Source organism: Apis florea, unplaced genomic scaffold (assembly GCF_048593485.1).
Source record: "Apis florea isolate Af1SG1 unplaced genomic scaffold, ASM4859348v1 contig_3517_pilon, whole genome shotgun sequence".
In the NCBI taxonomy this organism is placed as follows: Eukaryota; Metazoa; Arthropoda; class Insecta; order Hymenoptera; family Apidae; genus Apis; species Apis florea.
In genome coordinates this window covers 2,468,764-2,486,512 of record NW_028256778.1, presented here as the reverse complement: position 1 = coordinate 2,486,512, position 17,749 = coordinate 2,468,764, and the positions used below count along the sequence as shown (strand labels likewise).

At 21.9% G+C, this 17,749-nt stretch overlaps 1 protein-coding gene across 2 annotated transcripts; it reads right to left on the bottom strand.

The window, feature by feature from the left end:
- Positions 1–7,946: 7,946 nt before the first annotated feature.
- LOC100863243 (putative inorganic phosphate cotransporter) lies at positions 7,947–17,250 on the bottom strand. Of its 2 annotated transcripts, XM_003698638.4 has the most exons (9): positions 17,130–17,250; positions 16,856–16,980; positions 15,896–16,155; positions 15,130–15,375; positions 14,052–14,136; positions 11,191–11,408; positions 9,781–9,930; positions 9,572–9,704; positions 7,947–8,970 (listed from the first exon to the last, which is right to left on the bottom strand). In XM_003698638.4, exons 2-9 carry the CDS (start codon positions 16,878–16,880, stop codon positions 8,522–8,524), a joined length of 1,566 nt encoding a protein of 521 aa, XP_003698686.1. In that variant the 5' UTR covers positions 16,881–16,980; positions 17,130–17,250; the 3' UTR covers positions 7,947–8,521. The 2 variants fall into 2 exon arrangements, with proteins under 2 accessions (XP_003698686.1, XP_086770069.1); XM_086913943.1 differs by lacking the exons at positions 16,856–16,980; positions 17,130–17,250 and adding an exon at positions 16,269–16,338 and having other exon boundaries at positions 15,896–16,158.
- Between the last annotated feature and the right edge of the window lie 499 nt (positions 17,251–17,749).

The following is a 17,749-nucleotide window of genomic DNA, read 5'->3' as shown; positions in this document are numbered from 1 at the left end:
CTTCTAACGTGACAATTATACTTTTACAATATTGAATGCATATCATCATTGAAAATAATGAAATTAAATATTTGAAATCTTATTATTCGTCGAATGTATGAAAGTTTATCTTTTTATTTTATAATAACGTTAATTTTAATTCAATTATTTTCAATATGGTAATTAATTAAATCGATATAGATAAAAAGACAATAAAGATGTGAATACAAATTTATAAATATAAATATATTATTATTTATGCGAATTTTTTAAAGAGATAAGTTATGTATAGCAAATTATATACGAAGCAATTATAGAAGTTAAATATTAGTTTGTATAGAAAATAGCAGATTTCACAAGTCGTAAAATTATTCAAAAATAAATATCTAAATATTATTATAAGGAAACAAATTGCGTGTGGTCATTATAGTTCAATATTAAATTCAAGTGTTTTTTTACAGATTTAAAATTTAATATAATAATGTATAAAAAATTGTTGTTAATATAAATAATATATAATAATATAAATAGAACTTTTAAAAAAGATTGCATTAAAAAAAGAAAAAAGTCTCCTATTGGTTTAAAAAATTACAATTAATAAATATATTAAAGAATAATAAATATTAATAACAAATCAATCGTATTATTTTTAATGAATAGAGCTTTTTAGCTTTTCAACGAATAGAATATATTAAATTTATTAAATCAAATTTTATTACTTTCAATATATTATAAACGTCAATAATTTTATTCAAAATTGACCATTTTATTTATAATAATCTAGTAAAAACTTGTAATTTGATTTTTAACTTCATAAACATGATATATACTTATAAATATAAATAAATATAATATTTGATATGAATTATTATAAATTAAAAAGCTACGATTAAAATCAATCGAAATTTAATTTTATGCAAGTTAAGGTTAAATGTATTTTTATGTCGGAATTAAGTAAAAAATTATTATTTCAATATATTATTTATGTTAGTCAAATATGAAAATAATAAATAATGATTTAAAAGTTTATAAATATAATAAAGATTATATATAAATATAAATATAATAAAAATTGATAAAGAAACAATTTATTCAAAATTTTAAGATTAATTTCTTATAAAATCATGTAATAGTATGAACAAACATTAATAAAATATTAATAATAAGTTTGTTTTTATGTAAAATATTGATAACATTGATAACATTGAAGCATAATGAAAATATCTATTAGAACTGTTTTAAATCACAAATAAAATATAAAAGTAAAATAAAATCTAAAATCAAAAAATCAGAAATAAATTAATTGAAAAAAATTATTGTTAAACAATGTTGACTAGTAAATATTGCTATTACTTTACAAAGATATAAATTAATGAAATAATTATTCATTTTTATTCATTTGTTACGAAATATATTATCATATAATACGTTTTAAATATTCTATATCTCAATGAAATTCATTGACATAGATTAATTAAATATTTATTCATTTATATTCATTTATGGCGAAATATTTTTGCATATAGTACATTATAAATATTCTACAACTCGATGAAATTCATTGATCTCTTAATTATAAGTACTATGATATAATAATAATTAGTACTACGATATAATAACAATATTTTTATTAAATTGCAAAAATATTTATGCATAATGAAGTATTTACATACCTAAGTGTAATTAATTATTTTTAAATAACAAAATTATTAGATATTTTTGTTATTTTCTTATCATTACTCTTTATTATTGTTTTTTTAAATAGATAAATATAAAATAGATAAAAATAGATATAAAAATATTCTTTTATGTTAAAAATTGTAAATACATAAGAAAAATTCTTGTTAACCATGAATTTAAGTCACGTTGATTGAAGATGCGTATGATGGAACATAATAGATTAAAATGGTAGGACGTAAGATTCGTGTAACTCTTCAGTCCACTGTGTTCCTGGTACATCGGCAGAGCGCCGCAGCGCCACGCGTCACGGCGAGCATCACCGCAACGCACGGCGCCTACACGCCGATCATCGCGACGCGGATGCGCCACTCCGTCGCCGCACAAATATATACTACACATATGCTTCTTTCGCTCTTCGACCAGTCTTTCCATTCTTGGATTATGTATTGCCATGCCGGGTCATGTCGCGCCAAGCGGCTCCATTCTGGATCTCTATAGTCGTTTTCTGTTCTACATATAGTATACGCTAAGTTTCATCACATATGAGATATAGAATAGACTTCTCCTGTAATGCTTCTTTTTGTCATGGATATTTGGGGGTCACGTGATCTTTTTACCATTTCCATATCACATGCGACTTTATCGATTCAGTATAGAATACAATAGTAGCGCCAATAGTGGTTGAAACAAAGTTTCACAAAGTTATAAAATTAAATTTCTAATTATAAATTATATTAAAGAATAAAATTCTCTGTTTTTGAATCCGTCTTATATTTATATATTATATATATATACAGATTATGAAGTAATTTTGAACATTAATTATTTGAATATTAATTATACTTTTAATTTTTATTTTTTAATTTAATGAACATAAATATTTTTTCTTATTAAAATATTAAAGAAATTTTGTTTAATAGATTGCTAAATAATTATTTTTTAAAAATCTATTTCTATTATCCAAAAATTAAAAATAAGCTATAATATAATAATTTTTAAATAAAATATTGTTAAAAAATATGAAAAAATATTTTGTAGTCTCGATATTTCAAAGATGTTGATATTAAAATTCAAGAACTTTTATTTATTCAATTTATTTATTTTAATTTTTTTTACATTAATCAAACAAGAGCATGTTTGCTTAAATATTTTTGAAGATTTTTATTATTTTTTATAGTAAGTGTTTCAATATAAATATTGTTTCAATATTCAAATATATATATATTTATTCATTATCATATAAATATTATCATATTTATTCCTATTGTCATAGTAATTAAAATTCATTTTCTTAAATTAACTTTTTTAATAAAAATTAAAGGAAACCTATTTCTTTGTCGAAATATCTTCAAATTAATATTAGATATAAGGAAATAGGAAAATCAAATCAATAAGAAATGAAAACTATTATAACTTTATTTCAAAAGAATTTAAATAATAAAAGTAATATTCATCTTTACAGAAATTTAAAACGGCAAATAATGATAAAATCAAATAGTATATAAATAAATTTTACAAAAACGAAACATTGACATATAATCAGATAAAAAAAAAACTTTTGAATTAATAGAAATTTTATGATAGATATCTATTGAATAAATAATATTTATTATTTATCAAAATTCTGTTACATATTTGAAAATTATTTAATTTCTAATTATTAATGAATTTGATTTTTTTGAATCGATTATTCAAAGAACTACTTATTTGAACAAATTTATTCCTTAGTTTCCAATAACAAACATTGTATTACTCATTATTTTGTTAAATTATGAATTTTAAGGATAATTATCATTCAAGTAATTATGAATAGAAATATATTAAAATTGTTAATTTGCAGTACGTTGTTTGTAAATATAATATTCTATGTACATCTCGAAAATTTAGTATTGCTGCCAATTTTATTTATATCAATTGTACTTAATGAAAATGGGACGCAAAAATAAAAATAGTTCATTTGAAACTCAAAAACTCATTATTTATATTTTATTTATATTTATATCAGAATCATGTCAAGGTTTCTCTTTGTCACATTTTTGATATACAATGACCCATGCTTTTAGAATAAATATCATTATTAACTGTTTGTTGCAGCTATTGTTTATTTTATATTTTTATACACGAGCCTCAGTAGGACAAGGTTTATGATATAATAAATTTAAGTTAAAAATTTAGACGATTGGCAATAAAATAATTTTTGTCGTTCTTTCAATAATTTAACTTTACTAAATTGCTGATTCCATGAATAAATAAAACCTAATAAGAGATTCATTAATCATCAGATTATTGAGTACCATTATTTCTAGAAAAGATATTGCAACCTTTACTATCTGGCAGACACTGGTATACAGTGTCACTTTATAATACTATTAATTTTTTCATTTTTTTATTCAAATTTTTTATTCAAACAATATATTACATGCATAAAAGATTTCGCTTTGTGTTATGTGTTTCATTTATCATTCATTATCTTCTTGTATGCAATCAAAGTTTTTAATCGAATTTTTATAATTCAAAAATACAATTTACTCAGCAAATTAAAAATTCACCAAGTATTTTTTTCATATTTCATAATTCAAATTTGTTTCTATGCACTCAAAACAGCATTGATAATAATGAATTGCTGCAGTATATAAAATTTAATTACATGAACTAAAAAATAATCGAACTAATATTTTTTTTATAATTTTAAATTATGGACCAATACTCATTGTTTTTCCCTTTAATAAATTTGTCATTGTAATAATTTTCGATATGAGGAAAGTGATCATCTGTTGTATAATATGTATAAAAAATATTAAAAAGTAAAAATGATTTTTTTTTCAATATTCAATAAATAAGTATATCATTAATTATTTACAAGACTGTATTTTTGCAAACTTTAACAAACAATTTTTTAAATATAAATATATATACTTAACTTGTTCAGAACAAAATCTTTACATGTATCGAAAAAATGAGATATGTTTATTTTTGTCATTAAAAATAGAATTAAAATAGTTTATCTATATAGAACGTGTTAATACAGTGCGAGTAGAATAATACAGGAATTTTCTATTTTATGCATGATGCGTATAGTCTATATACTCTATACAAATTTTTCCAAAATATGTATAGAGTGAAGAAGAATTTTTTTCTATCTATTTTTTTCTTTTGCATTTAATGTAAGTGTTGCTATCAATATGTATATAGATGTGTTGAATTTCATTTTTCGCCGTTCTATAATTCTTGTATTTATCAAAAAATCAATATCTGTCATTTTTTTCAATTTTTATTTGAGAACACATTGAAAACAAAAATAGAACGACTTATTTTGAAAAATTATTATGTATAATGTCAAAATATTTTTCTTTTTCTTTTTTAAAGTTCAAAACTAATTCAAACAAGCAAAGATAAAGTTGGTGATTTATTGCTATTTTTATACAGTTTTTTATAGCATAATTATAAAATAATCAAATAGATAAACATCTTTTGTTGGATTCTTGATTTATATTGCCGAATTCTAATTTTAGCATGTCATGGCTTGCAAACAAATTCTTTGATGAATAAACACAGTCCTCATAGAAATGTCCATTTTATTATTCTGAATGATTAATATATTTTTTGAAAACGAATACGAAATATAAAATGTTACAATCAATGGAAAGATCTAATGTACACTCTTGATAGCATATGATCAGCATGATTTTATGAAATGTAATTTTTTTAAATTTTAAATATATATTTATATAAAATATTTTTTGTTTAATAATATTGAAAAAGATCAACCGTAGTTAATATTTTTTTTTTTTACAAATTTAATTACTATTAAATATAATGTGTTTAAAAAATGAATGTGATATCAAAATGATAGCATATGTATGAAAAAACAGAACGAAGTCTTATTATTATAGGAATGTAACTATAAATAAATTAAAAGAAAACCAATTAAAGATCTGGAATTTTATATATACAAAAAAACACAATTATTTGCGATATAAATTTAATATTGTCTTGGAATTATCTACATACTTAACCTACATACCGTTTATATACTTTTGAATAGTAAGCACTGTATCATAAATCTTTGAGTTTCCTATACCATCTGGTTGAATGTTGGCACGCAGATGGTGAAAATGTTAAGTGCTATTTCTTAAAAATAAAGTCAAATGGCAATCAATTTTATTATATCGTAAATTTTTCAGCTAAAGATTGTTGAATTTTATTTATTTATTTTATTCATTATTATACTCATAATTGGGAAATAAAATAAAAATATGTTCAATTTATATCAGATTTTCATATTTAATTCAAAATGTAAAATTATTATTTAATAATTCAAAAACTAGAAATATAAAATATAAAAAATGTAATTTGTTATAATTCAAATATATATTAAATAGAGTCGAAGAGAATTATAAATTAAATTAGAATTTTTTATTCAATAAAGAATTAAAATCATTTTAATATTTTTTTAAATAAAATTATATTTTTTCTTTATATTTCTGAATTAATGCATATTCTTTCGAAAAGTATTAAAAGTTTTATGGATCAATTTGAAAGTTATATATTATCTAATAATAGATTTTCCATAAAATAAACCGATAAATTGCAAATCCAAGAAATATCTAAACTTTCTATGAATAAATATTAATAAGAGTTAATATATTTATATGAAATGCATTAGAAGTTTTAAATTAAAAATAGATTAGTTTAGAAATTATAAATTTTTTATCAAATTCTTAATAAAGCTGATACACTTATTTGATAGATTTTTTTCATCAATAGGAGAACGAATCCAAATTATTGAAAAATTATAAAAAGTTATTAAGAATTTTTGCTGAGAGGGAAAAAATTTTCAAAATTCACATAATAATTCTTAATATTTCATTGTTAAAAATTAATTCATTCATTAATGTTAAGAAAGGATCCGATAATTCAGTGTGATATTTTTTAAAAAACTAGAACTGAATTTATCCTTGAATTTTTTCTAAGTTATTTTTAATAAATTTTTTAAATTATAAAAAATAAGTTATTCTAAATAAATAATTATTTAATTGGTAAATTGTTCTCTAATTTGTGTTATAATCATTTGTTTATTTTTTTATACCAATAATTTTGCATTATTTATTTTAAATGATGAACAAATTCGATTTATTCATCCTACACGAAAAGAAATTAATTAATTTTAATGTCGTGAATATAAGATAATTTGATTAAAATATAATTTTTTTTCAATAAAAAGTACGTTGAATATTTATTATATTATATTTTATTACGTTTTCTTCGATACATATTACTTATTTATTCGTGTTCAATTGGTGTATATTCAACATTACTTCATGGTCTGTGATAACTCGTTACAAAGTTAGAACAAAATTCATTGCAAACAAAAATATTGTTTGAAAGTATCTTAGAAATCTTCAGTAAACCGATGTTTTCACATTTTTGGAATCATTTTCAACATTCAATATTCAATTATTTTCATTATTCAACATTAAAAATATAACATTAAATATATAAACTTAGCTTTAATTTGGATAAAAAAATTCATTTTGACTTCAAGAAGTCAAAATATTGGTATTCGATTGTAAATTACTTATTTCTTATATCTTTTTTATATTTTTTATATCTTTACTTTATTTTTATATATTATATATGTTTCAAATTATATTATACTGTGCAATAAAATCAATTTTTATTTAACATTTATAGCAAATAATTATCTTTATATTTGCTATTATTTAATAATCATATAAAATAAAATATAATATTTATTGCTGTAGTTAATTTATCGTAAGTCTTTGGTAATAAAGCATGTAAGGAAACTTTTTAATTATATACGTATGCATTATATACATATACATATACATTAAAAATAATAATATTCAAATTAAAAAAAGTAACAAAAAAACTTGAAAAAATTCAAATATTCTATTGAATTAAATAATTTTTTAAGAAAATTTTTTTTACAATAATTAATCAGATAGAAAAACATAAATTATTGTATATCGTTACGATGCAAGATTACTATTAATAGTTATCAGTTGCATATAATGCAATTGTTTTAAATTTTTTTAAAACTTTGATAAATAAAAATCTATTAATAGCTATTGACTACTATTATGTCTACTATGAATAAAATAATTTTTCGATGTCGATATTTTATTAACGTGATACAAAATTTCATAAAATGAAAGATATATGTATTTTACATCTTGCATATGATTTCCATTTCTTTGTTCTCGATTTATTTAAATATTTTTTAAATATATTTTGAATATATGAAATTAATAATTTAACAAAAATAAGAATACTTTATTTATTTTCATTCTATGTCTTTCAACTATGGATATCTTTTAATTTACATTGTTTTACAAATGTTACAAATTTTTAACACTAACTAAAACAAACAGCGCTTTTATATTTTATGCTTAATTTTATCATATTTCTTTCTTACATTACTTTCTTACAACACTATTGTATATTTTCTTTAATGCTTTTCTCTTTATTCTTTATTTTAATCTTATTGTTAATCTCATATGTCACATTTTTCTTATTCATAATTACTTTTAATTCCAGTTTTTAATCTATCTCTATTATGACATAATATAACCTAACTTAATTTCTTTTGCATTTTCCTTTTTACTTTCTCACTCTCTTTATTAGGAATAAACATTTTCTTAATGATTAAATTATTTGTCTATTTCTCTTAAATTTTAAAATTTACAAATGTTTAACAATGAATTATAATGATAACAATGAAAAATTACAACAGATAGATAACTGTAAAATACAATTATTATTGACAGTTATAATTTATAGTTGTCTAACTATTTGATCTTTAAAATTAAATAATCAATTAAACAAAATCTCTTAATAGTTAAGAAACAGTATTTTCCTTTAGCGATGCGAATTCTATCGCATCGAAGTTATTATCCGTATTCGCTTTTTTTCTTTTGTTTTGCTTTTGTTCAGGATTGTTCCATGTCTGTAATTGACCACTACCAAAAATGAGAAACGTGAAAGCACCAAAGCAATAAATCGATGCCAATATCCAAAAAATAATACTCCATCGAGCATAAGTTTGATTTTTATAGGTTATCGTGCCGACCATGTAGCTACTTAGCAATCCGCCTAGAGAACCAAGTGTGTTCATCATACCAAAGATAGTTCCTGCGAAGTTGGGTGCAATGTCTAAACCGTTTCCCAGATAACCTGCCGTTACTGCACCGTTAATCGTCAGAGCAATCGTAAAGATTGATACAGATGTAACACGATCGCATCCATAATTTGCTTGTATGATCATCAATAATCCTGGAGTTAATACGGCTAAAAAAAAAGAAAAAGAAAAAGAAAAGAAAATAAAATGAAATAAAATAATTGTTGATGTAGAACAAAGACACACTTCTTACTTGGAGTTCAAGAGCTTTTTAAAAGAGCTCGGATAACATTAATGCTAGTATAAAATAGTATAATATAGTATAGTATAAAATATAATTTTTGTACAAAGAATATTAATTGACTTTTATACAAGAATGTATTTTAGAAATACAATGCTTTTTCGACACGGCATTGTATTTCTTATGCAAGTGATTAATTTTTATCTTTTAATGATTATTGTGATTATTATCAAAAATTATAAATATAAGTAAAAGATATTGTGTAAATGTTGATATTGCTTATAGTGAGTCATTTTTACCTCAACAAGGTATTATGATAAAAGTTAATTTTTATTCCAATTATATTTTATAAAAAAAAAATACATGTCTTATAAAGAAATAAATCAATACAGAAAATATTATATATTATTATAAGTAATATGGCGTAAAATATATCTTACATCTAACATTACAAGCACAGTATTATCATGATAGTATTATCATAAATTTAGTTTTGAATTTAGATAATATTGAACAATTTCTATACTTACCAAAAGAAGTAAATATCTTTCGAATAGATGTTACCGACAGTTTCTTACTTTTAAATAAATAATCAGCCACAGTTGATGTTGTCACGGCAAAGATATACTTTCCGAGATACGGTAAAGAAGATAACATTCCATTCTACAGAAGAGAAGAAAGAAAATCGATTTAATAAAATAATAACAAAGAGACATTTCATAAAACAGTCAGTGCAAACCTCTTTGATATTAAAGTTTAAAATATACTTCATGTACGTTGGTAGTTGGTTGACAACGGTAAAATAACCGAACACATTGCAGCTGTGAGTCAGCACGATAGACCAAACAGGAATCGAAAGAAAAATGCATTTCCACGGGACAGATAATCTCTGTAAAAGAATAAATATAGTATAATTTATATATACCATATAATTATATTTATATAATTTATACAATTTGCATTGAATTACTAATATGGACAAAAAGTTTGTAAAATGTTTTTTATTTTTTTATATCAGAAAAATGGCAACAATTTTTTCTGTAATCTGATAATATTCTCTTCAATTAATTCAAATTTTACAATTCATTTCCAGCTATTGTCACAAGAAGTCTTAACTTTTTGAGATTAAATTTAAAAAATATTTCGAAGATTATTGAAATGAATTATTGATATGACAATATTTAAAATTTATATGATTCAATTTTCGAAACTCTTCTGTCAATTATATCATATTATGTTTTTTACAAATCTCATAATTTATGTTTGTTTTTCAAAAGTATTGAAATATTGAAATATTGTCAAAAATTTAAATTAATAATAGAATATTATAATGACTCAATAGTAGAAAACATTGCTGCAACATTTTCGATATAATAGAATAGAATCTTTCATATTTCCATATTCCCTATTATTTGAATACTCTCATATTACTATCGAACATTCAATTATTTTATTCTGATTAACTGCTTTGCAATGATATTTATATTATGTACAATAACGAATCCTAATCATAATCATTATAATATAATCATTACTAGATATGGATTTTTATGCAAAATTAAATTTTTATAAACATGATTAAAGAAATGAAAACTTTCTTATATCTTTAATAATGCATACTATACTTTGAATTTTTTAATACATTTTTGCATAATATATATTCTCTAGTAGAATATTTTATACATTCAAATTTTGCATAAATGCAATTCAATTATTATATGTAATCAAACAAAAATGTTTAGTCTATTGAAACAAAATATTTAAAAAGTTTCAAAAATTGTAAAAATACAACAAAATTAGTAAAAATATGTAATCGGTATATTTACAATTATAGAGATTAGAAAAATTTGATCGTTTGACAAAAAGAATATAATTTTATATAGTTATTTATGTTAAAAAACTTATGTGATAAAAATATATAAATTAAATATTATATAAAGTGTTAAATTTGTTTTCACTTGAATAAATAAAGTTTAACATTGAAAAAGAATGATTTATTCTATCATTCGAAAATTATTTTATCTATTTTTGTCTTTTTGTTAACACGAATATGAGAGATTCTATTTCTAGCAAAAAAAAAAAAAAAATATTTTCTGAACTTTTGATCCATACTGAATAACAGATCACATTTTTCAATTCTTTATTACACCTTTGTTGTAGTGGTAGTACCGATCGATTCTTCGATGTATCGACGTTCTTCGATCGAAATTCTCGGATGTTGGGCGGGAGAGTCAAATATTAAGAGAAACCAAGCTAGACTCCACACGAGACCTATTGTTCCTGTTACGTAGAATACGGATTCCCATCCAAAATAAGCAATTAAAAATCCGCAAATTGGCATTGTTAACGCTGCCCCAAGCGACGAAGCTAAATTTATGCATAAAGAAATGAAAAAAAGCATAAGGAAAAAAGAAATTTTTTTTCATTTTTTACTGTATTTTATATTTCAATATTATATAAAAAGAAATATATTTTATTTCTTTTACGGAAAATAAAATATTTTTTTATATTCAATAAAATATATTTTATTTTTCGTTATAAAATAATAGCATATTTTGATTTTATTGCGAAAAATAATTTATTTCACTATCTTATCATAAAAGAAATCAAATTAGAATCTTTTTAAATAATTGACTAAAGAATATTTTGTTGCTCAAAAGATAATTAATTAACGTTAATATTGAAAAATTTATATAAGAAAAGTCAATTGGAATTCGATTTTAGTTACATTTTTTTATATATTTTAATTATCAAATCAGAATCAAATTTTGATTACATTTATCGATAATTATTTAAATATAATCTTTTCATCGTTATAAACGAAACTGTTTTACACGATAGATTTTCATTTAAATGTATAAATTTTCATGAAAAATTTTAATAAAAAAGCGATATTGAAATATGCTTTTATATTCTCTCTTCTATAATTTTTCAAATATAATTGTTCTTATTACTATAAATAACACTTGATATTTTTTGTTGGAAATCATTGCATTATATTAATTTTCGTAACAAAAGGTGATAATAAAGGTTTCATTTCGTATCAAATCATATCATATACACTTTTTTTGTGAAGGAAAATGAAACATAATATTTTGAATTACATCTTATATCAAAAACAAATATGTTTTTTTTTTATAAGATAAATGCTAATTTTCATATATACGAAAATATAATGTGATTTGACATTTATACAATATTGTAATATACATATTTATGATTTTACATATTTATATCGGGAATTGATTGTAGAGGAAAATGATGTATTTTTATAACATAAGAAAAACAATACCAAAAACAGAAGTATGATGTGCAGATTTTTGTTTTGAGCATGGATATGGAATTAATATTGTATTTTTATCTTTGATTTTAGATTATAACAATGTTTTATAATTGAATTGAAAATATAATAAAATAAATATTATGTTGATTTGAAAAATTATCTTATATTTTATGTTTAAAATTCTGTAAGTTATCAAATTCATGCTTCATATATACGTATTAAATTCAGGTCGACCCCATGTTCGTGATCAATCATAGATCCATGACCACTATTACATACATTAGTTTTCATTTGGACGAGTTTAAAGAAGGGGAGAATAATATATCTTTTTGTATATAGTTTTTATATTTAGAATAATTTACATTAAATGTATTAATTAATATTTAATTTTTTGATTTCAAATTTTAAGGTTCAAAGTTTATTTAAAACTTTAACTTTTCTTTTTCTGTTTTTTTGTTAGCAGAAAAAATATCTTTGATATCTTATTTTATTCTATTTTTCTTTAGAGACAATTAAAAAAAAAATTTATATAATTTATATAAATATATTCATTTTTTCAATATCACCAATATCTCTTTATAAGAAAATTGTTTGAATGAATTATTTTCTCTATACTATTTTAATTAGAAAAATATAAATACTTAATATAAATCTGAGTTAATTATAAATTAAATATAAAAATAATTTTTCTATTTTTTGTATTAAAATTGAATTAACTCAGAAATAAAAAAATGTAGAAATATTGAAAATTCAAACATTTTTTTAAAAATGTTAATAATATTAGAATGAAGATATTAATATATTTATTTATTTTTATTTTATGAAATTATTTATGAAATATTTTATGTTTTATCATTTTATATTTAATTAAAAAAAGCTCAAAATACTTGCATTTCAATGTTTTCATTATATTATTAATGAATTTAATTTTTCAATATTCTTTTATTATTTGATAAACTTTAATTAGTTAATAAATTTTTAATATTCAGAACATATGTTTGTATTGAGCTTTTCATATATGTTTTCATATATATGTTTTTAGATATATGTATAATTTTTTAAATGGATTTTATATCACATATTAATCTGTTTAATGAGATAAAACATAACAAAAAAAAAATAAATAAAATTGTATGATTATTTTCTAATTGTAAAAATAACTTGCTTTTAAGATTTTAGATTTTGTATGTAATATAGATATTTCTATAAAATTAATTTTTACCGTAAGAGTTTTGAAGTTTTAATTTCATGTTTTTTTAAAGTTTTTCTTTAAACATGTTTTTTGATCTTTCAATTCTTATTTTTATTATACAATTATTAATTATAATATATTTTTAATCTTATATTAAAAATTTGTTGATTTTCAAAATGGATATATGAATATGATGTTTATAATATAAATGAACAAATTAAGAATTATTGTAAAATAATAGTTTTCTTTAATTTATTCAAAATTTTTCATCTAAAATTATTTCTACATAGAAAGAAACATTATTTCCTGAAAATTATTCTAAAAAATTGATTAAATTTATAAAAATTATATTTAATTTTTTTGTCATTTGTAATATCTCAAAAAGTTTCTTGATCAGATTAAAATTTCAATTTAAATATTATAAAAAGCAACTTTTTTTTTCTATTATTGAAAATTACGAATAGTAAAAAAAAAATTTTTTTCTGAATGTTTCCTTCCATTTTATTTTATATAATCCATTTATATGTTTATTTACCCATCATATTCGAGACAAACTTGCTACGTTCCGTTGGTGGTATCCATCGGGCGGTCATTGGTTGGATGGCAGGCCAAGTAGCTCCCTATATGTCGAGATAAACTGATAAAGACTATTTTGCCAATTCGAGTCAATTGAAATTGCTAAGAATCAAATTTATATTAAAAACAATCTTTGTCAATTCTCCAGAAAAATGAGAAATATTCCAAAATCTTATTTTTTTTACAATACGTTTAAATTTTTTTAATAAAATATTTATACAATATTTCCCAACTATAAAACTCTTTTAAAGTTTAGATACATGTTATGAGAAACATGATTTTGAGAAACATCCAAAAGATTCTAGCCGATAATCGTTGTTTATAAAAAAAATTTGTTATGAAAGAAAGAATGAATAGTATTTTCTCATGTACTTCAATCATAGAATATATAGATAATTAATAATTTTGATTTTTCCTTCCAGAAAATAATATATCATATAAATTTTATTATTAGATTAGATTTTTTTGAAAATGTTCATAAAAATAGAGGATGAAATTTATTTCATGTATATATTTTGCAAAAAAAAAAATGAAATTGACTCTTAATTAAAATTAAAATTAAATTAAATAGCTTTTAAAAAAATAATTATATACAAAGAAAAATCAAAAGTAAAAAATCCTTAGCAATATTAAATAAATAATATAAGTAAATTTTATATCATCTTATATATATATATAAAATATGTATATAGACACAATGGATTTCGCTATAAAGAGATTCCACTTTCGAATAATATAATCTAATTCATATTTATTATTTAATTTAATAAATCATTAAATTTTTTTATAAACAACAATATATGTATTGTTAGCTAAAACTTTTTTGATATTATTCCATATTATGATTTTGACAATATATACCAAAGTCATTGGATTTGAATCCCTTAAATAAAAATTTTTTCTACTCAAATTCTGTAAATATTATTTATGATTACATTGTAGAAATAGTTTAATTAAATTATGATGGAGCCTATGATCGAAATTGGACAAAGATCGCTTTTTTTATAAACTTTTCAATTGTTATAACGAAAACCCACCAACATGAATCCAATTACTGTTCTTAACACGGCAACCGCGATATAGCCATAAGTTGCCAACCAAGGTGTTAGAAATGTAACAGCGCTGGATACTAACATACTATATCCAAAAACTCTTTTAGGTCCTATTACTTCAGCGAGTCGTCCACCCGGTAACTCGGTACATATATAACCCCAGAAAAAACTACCCAATATGATGTTAACTTCGTATTCGTTCCACGGATATCTCGTTTGATTAATTTCTTCCTAAGAAGTAGAGCAAAAACGAGATCATTTTGAAAAAAGAAAATCAAAGATCATAACCCAAATTCCAAAGATTATGATATACAAATTAATATTTTTGGATATTTTTAAATTAAATGATTTTTAAATTGATTTATGAATTATAAATGTTAAAAATTATTTTAGTTGGATAATCGTTCGATGATGAAATTTTATTTTAATTATGAATAATTATATATATATTCTTTTAATTATAATTAATTTTTTCTTATTGATCGATTAATAAAAAAAAAATATTTTTGTCATTGATATTAATTATCTAAATAATCTAAATCATTTATAATAATTATTTTTAATTAAAACAATAAAAGTTTTAATTTAACAGTTAATTTTTTCTTATATTTTTTTTTAAAAAATTTTTTTAAAATTTAATTATTGCCTTCCATTTAAATTAATTTTTATTGAATAATTTTCTTCCAAAATATTTATATTATTGTGATCTCTTTAAAAACAATAAATTTTCAAAGAATAAACTGTAACGTACGTGCCTAGGTGGATAGGGGAGCGAAGATATAGTAGAATTAGAAGCGATCATCGTTGATTCGTTATTGTGCAGGGAAACGTTTATTTTGATTTCGTGATCGAAGCACTCGTTTGATCTATTATAGTTGCTCGAGTGCGAACTGTCCTTGCTTGGAATCACCATTGATACTATAGCAATCGTCATGTTTACGCGTAACATATAATTTAACATGAAACCGAAGATTACCATGATGTTTAACACTTGTTTGCACGTCAATATATCTGAAAGCATGAAAAGGAAATCAAGGAAATTATTGAGAATCTAATCGCCATGTTGTATCATTCAAATTCAAATTCACGATTCATTTCAAATAAATCATTTCCAACTTGTTGCATCGCGTTATTGAATAGCGCCGCTATTCGATAAACTAAAATTAACGGAAGTTGCATAATATCCGTGGATACAACTGATCCTTGGTTTATCGCGAACATTTAAACGAATTAATCAGTCGAATGAAGGGGGTAGCTGCGCGATTTTCAAAAAAATCGACCAACTTTGCTTACTCCGTTGTGCTAGTTTGCAAATAAAAAATTAAAAATTTTTTTTTTTCGTTCAAATTGCAATATAACTTCTTTTCAAATTATTTAATGCAGCATTTGAAAATTGGCAACAACCTTCACCCAGAACTTGACTTGTATCGGCTCGCTATTTATATTCGTGTGGATTGGCATAGCGTCACGATCCTCTTTGAGGTAAGCGTGCTACATTGCGCAGAATGCTCCTGTGCTTCAGTTCAGAAATTCGATTTGAATGTATATGCATCTCGATCGTTCGACGAGTCGTTAAACGGAACGTGAATTATTTGTGATATTTAATTTGCATTTTTGAATATACCTTGAACGCGAGGAAGATTAATTTAATGTCGAGCAAAATCTATTTTCGTGATACATATATAAATATATAAATGTAAAGATGGCTTACCTAAAACCTTCCATTTTGAGGCCATTATTTGTTACAATTCGGTATTGTAACACAATAATTAAGAAATCGTCCTTCTTGAATGCTGATCGATTAAGGAAGAAGAAGAAGAAGAAGAAAGCTAGAAGCTAGGATTAAAAAAGGATTAAGAAAAAGTTCAAAAAAAAATAAGAAATTGATTGGCAAATGTTTCAATGTTTTAGAAAACACTTGTGCTTTTCCCTCTACAAAATGCAAATTGAAAAGTTTGGAAAAATGCAAGACACATGCAAGATACTTCTAGAGCCAGAGACAAAGTCACGAAAGAGAATCAAAACTGGCGGTGGTAAAAACTCGCGAAGGGTTTGAGAACACAGCGTGTTATTGGCAACCGTCAGTTGAACTGCGCGGTAATCCCACAGTGTGCCAGTGCTGACGTTAAAGCAAATTGCTTTAACGGTAAGCGTTTGTGTATGCTTGTGTTGGTATTCCTATCTCTATTTGCAACCGCGCTCATACTGCTATTGCACATTTATCTCTTCTAATGATCGAACTAAACTCAGTAGATCGCGAATATTTCGTTACATATATTTATGCATTCTTATCTTTGCCAATTATTTATATCCACGCTTGAACAATTTACATTCGTTTGAAAACTAGCAAAAAAATACGAAGAACATCACTTATTCACGTATTGTCCTTCTCATGTCAGATACAAATGAATATGCAATTCAATAATTTATGAAAATTTATATATAAATTTATAATATGATTCAATTCAAATATGAAAGATTTTTTTATTTGCTTCAGAGTTTAATTTCATTATAAAATTGCTTTATTGTAATAAATTTATTGTAATTTGAAATTAAAAATAAAAATTATTCCTATATTTTTCTCTTATATTTTTATTCAAAAAAA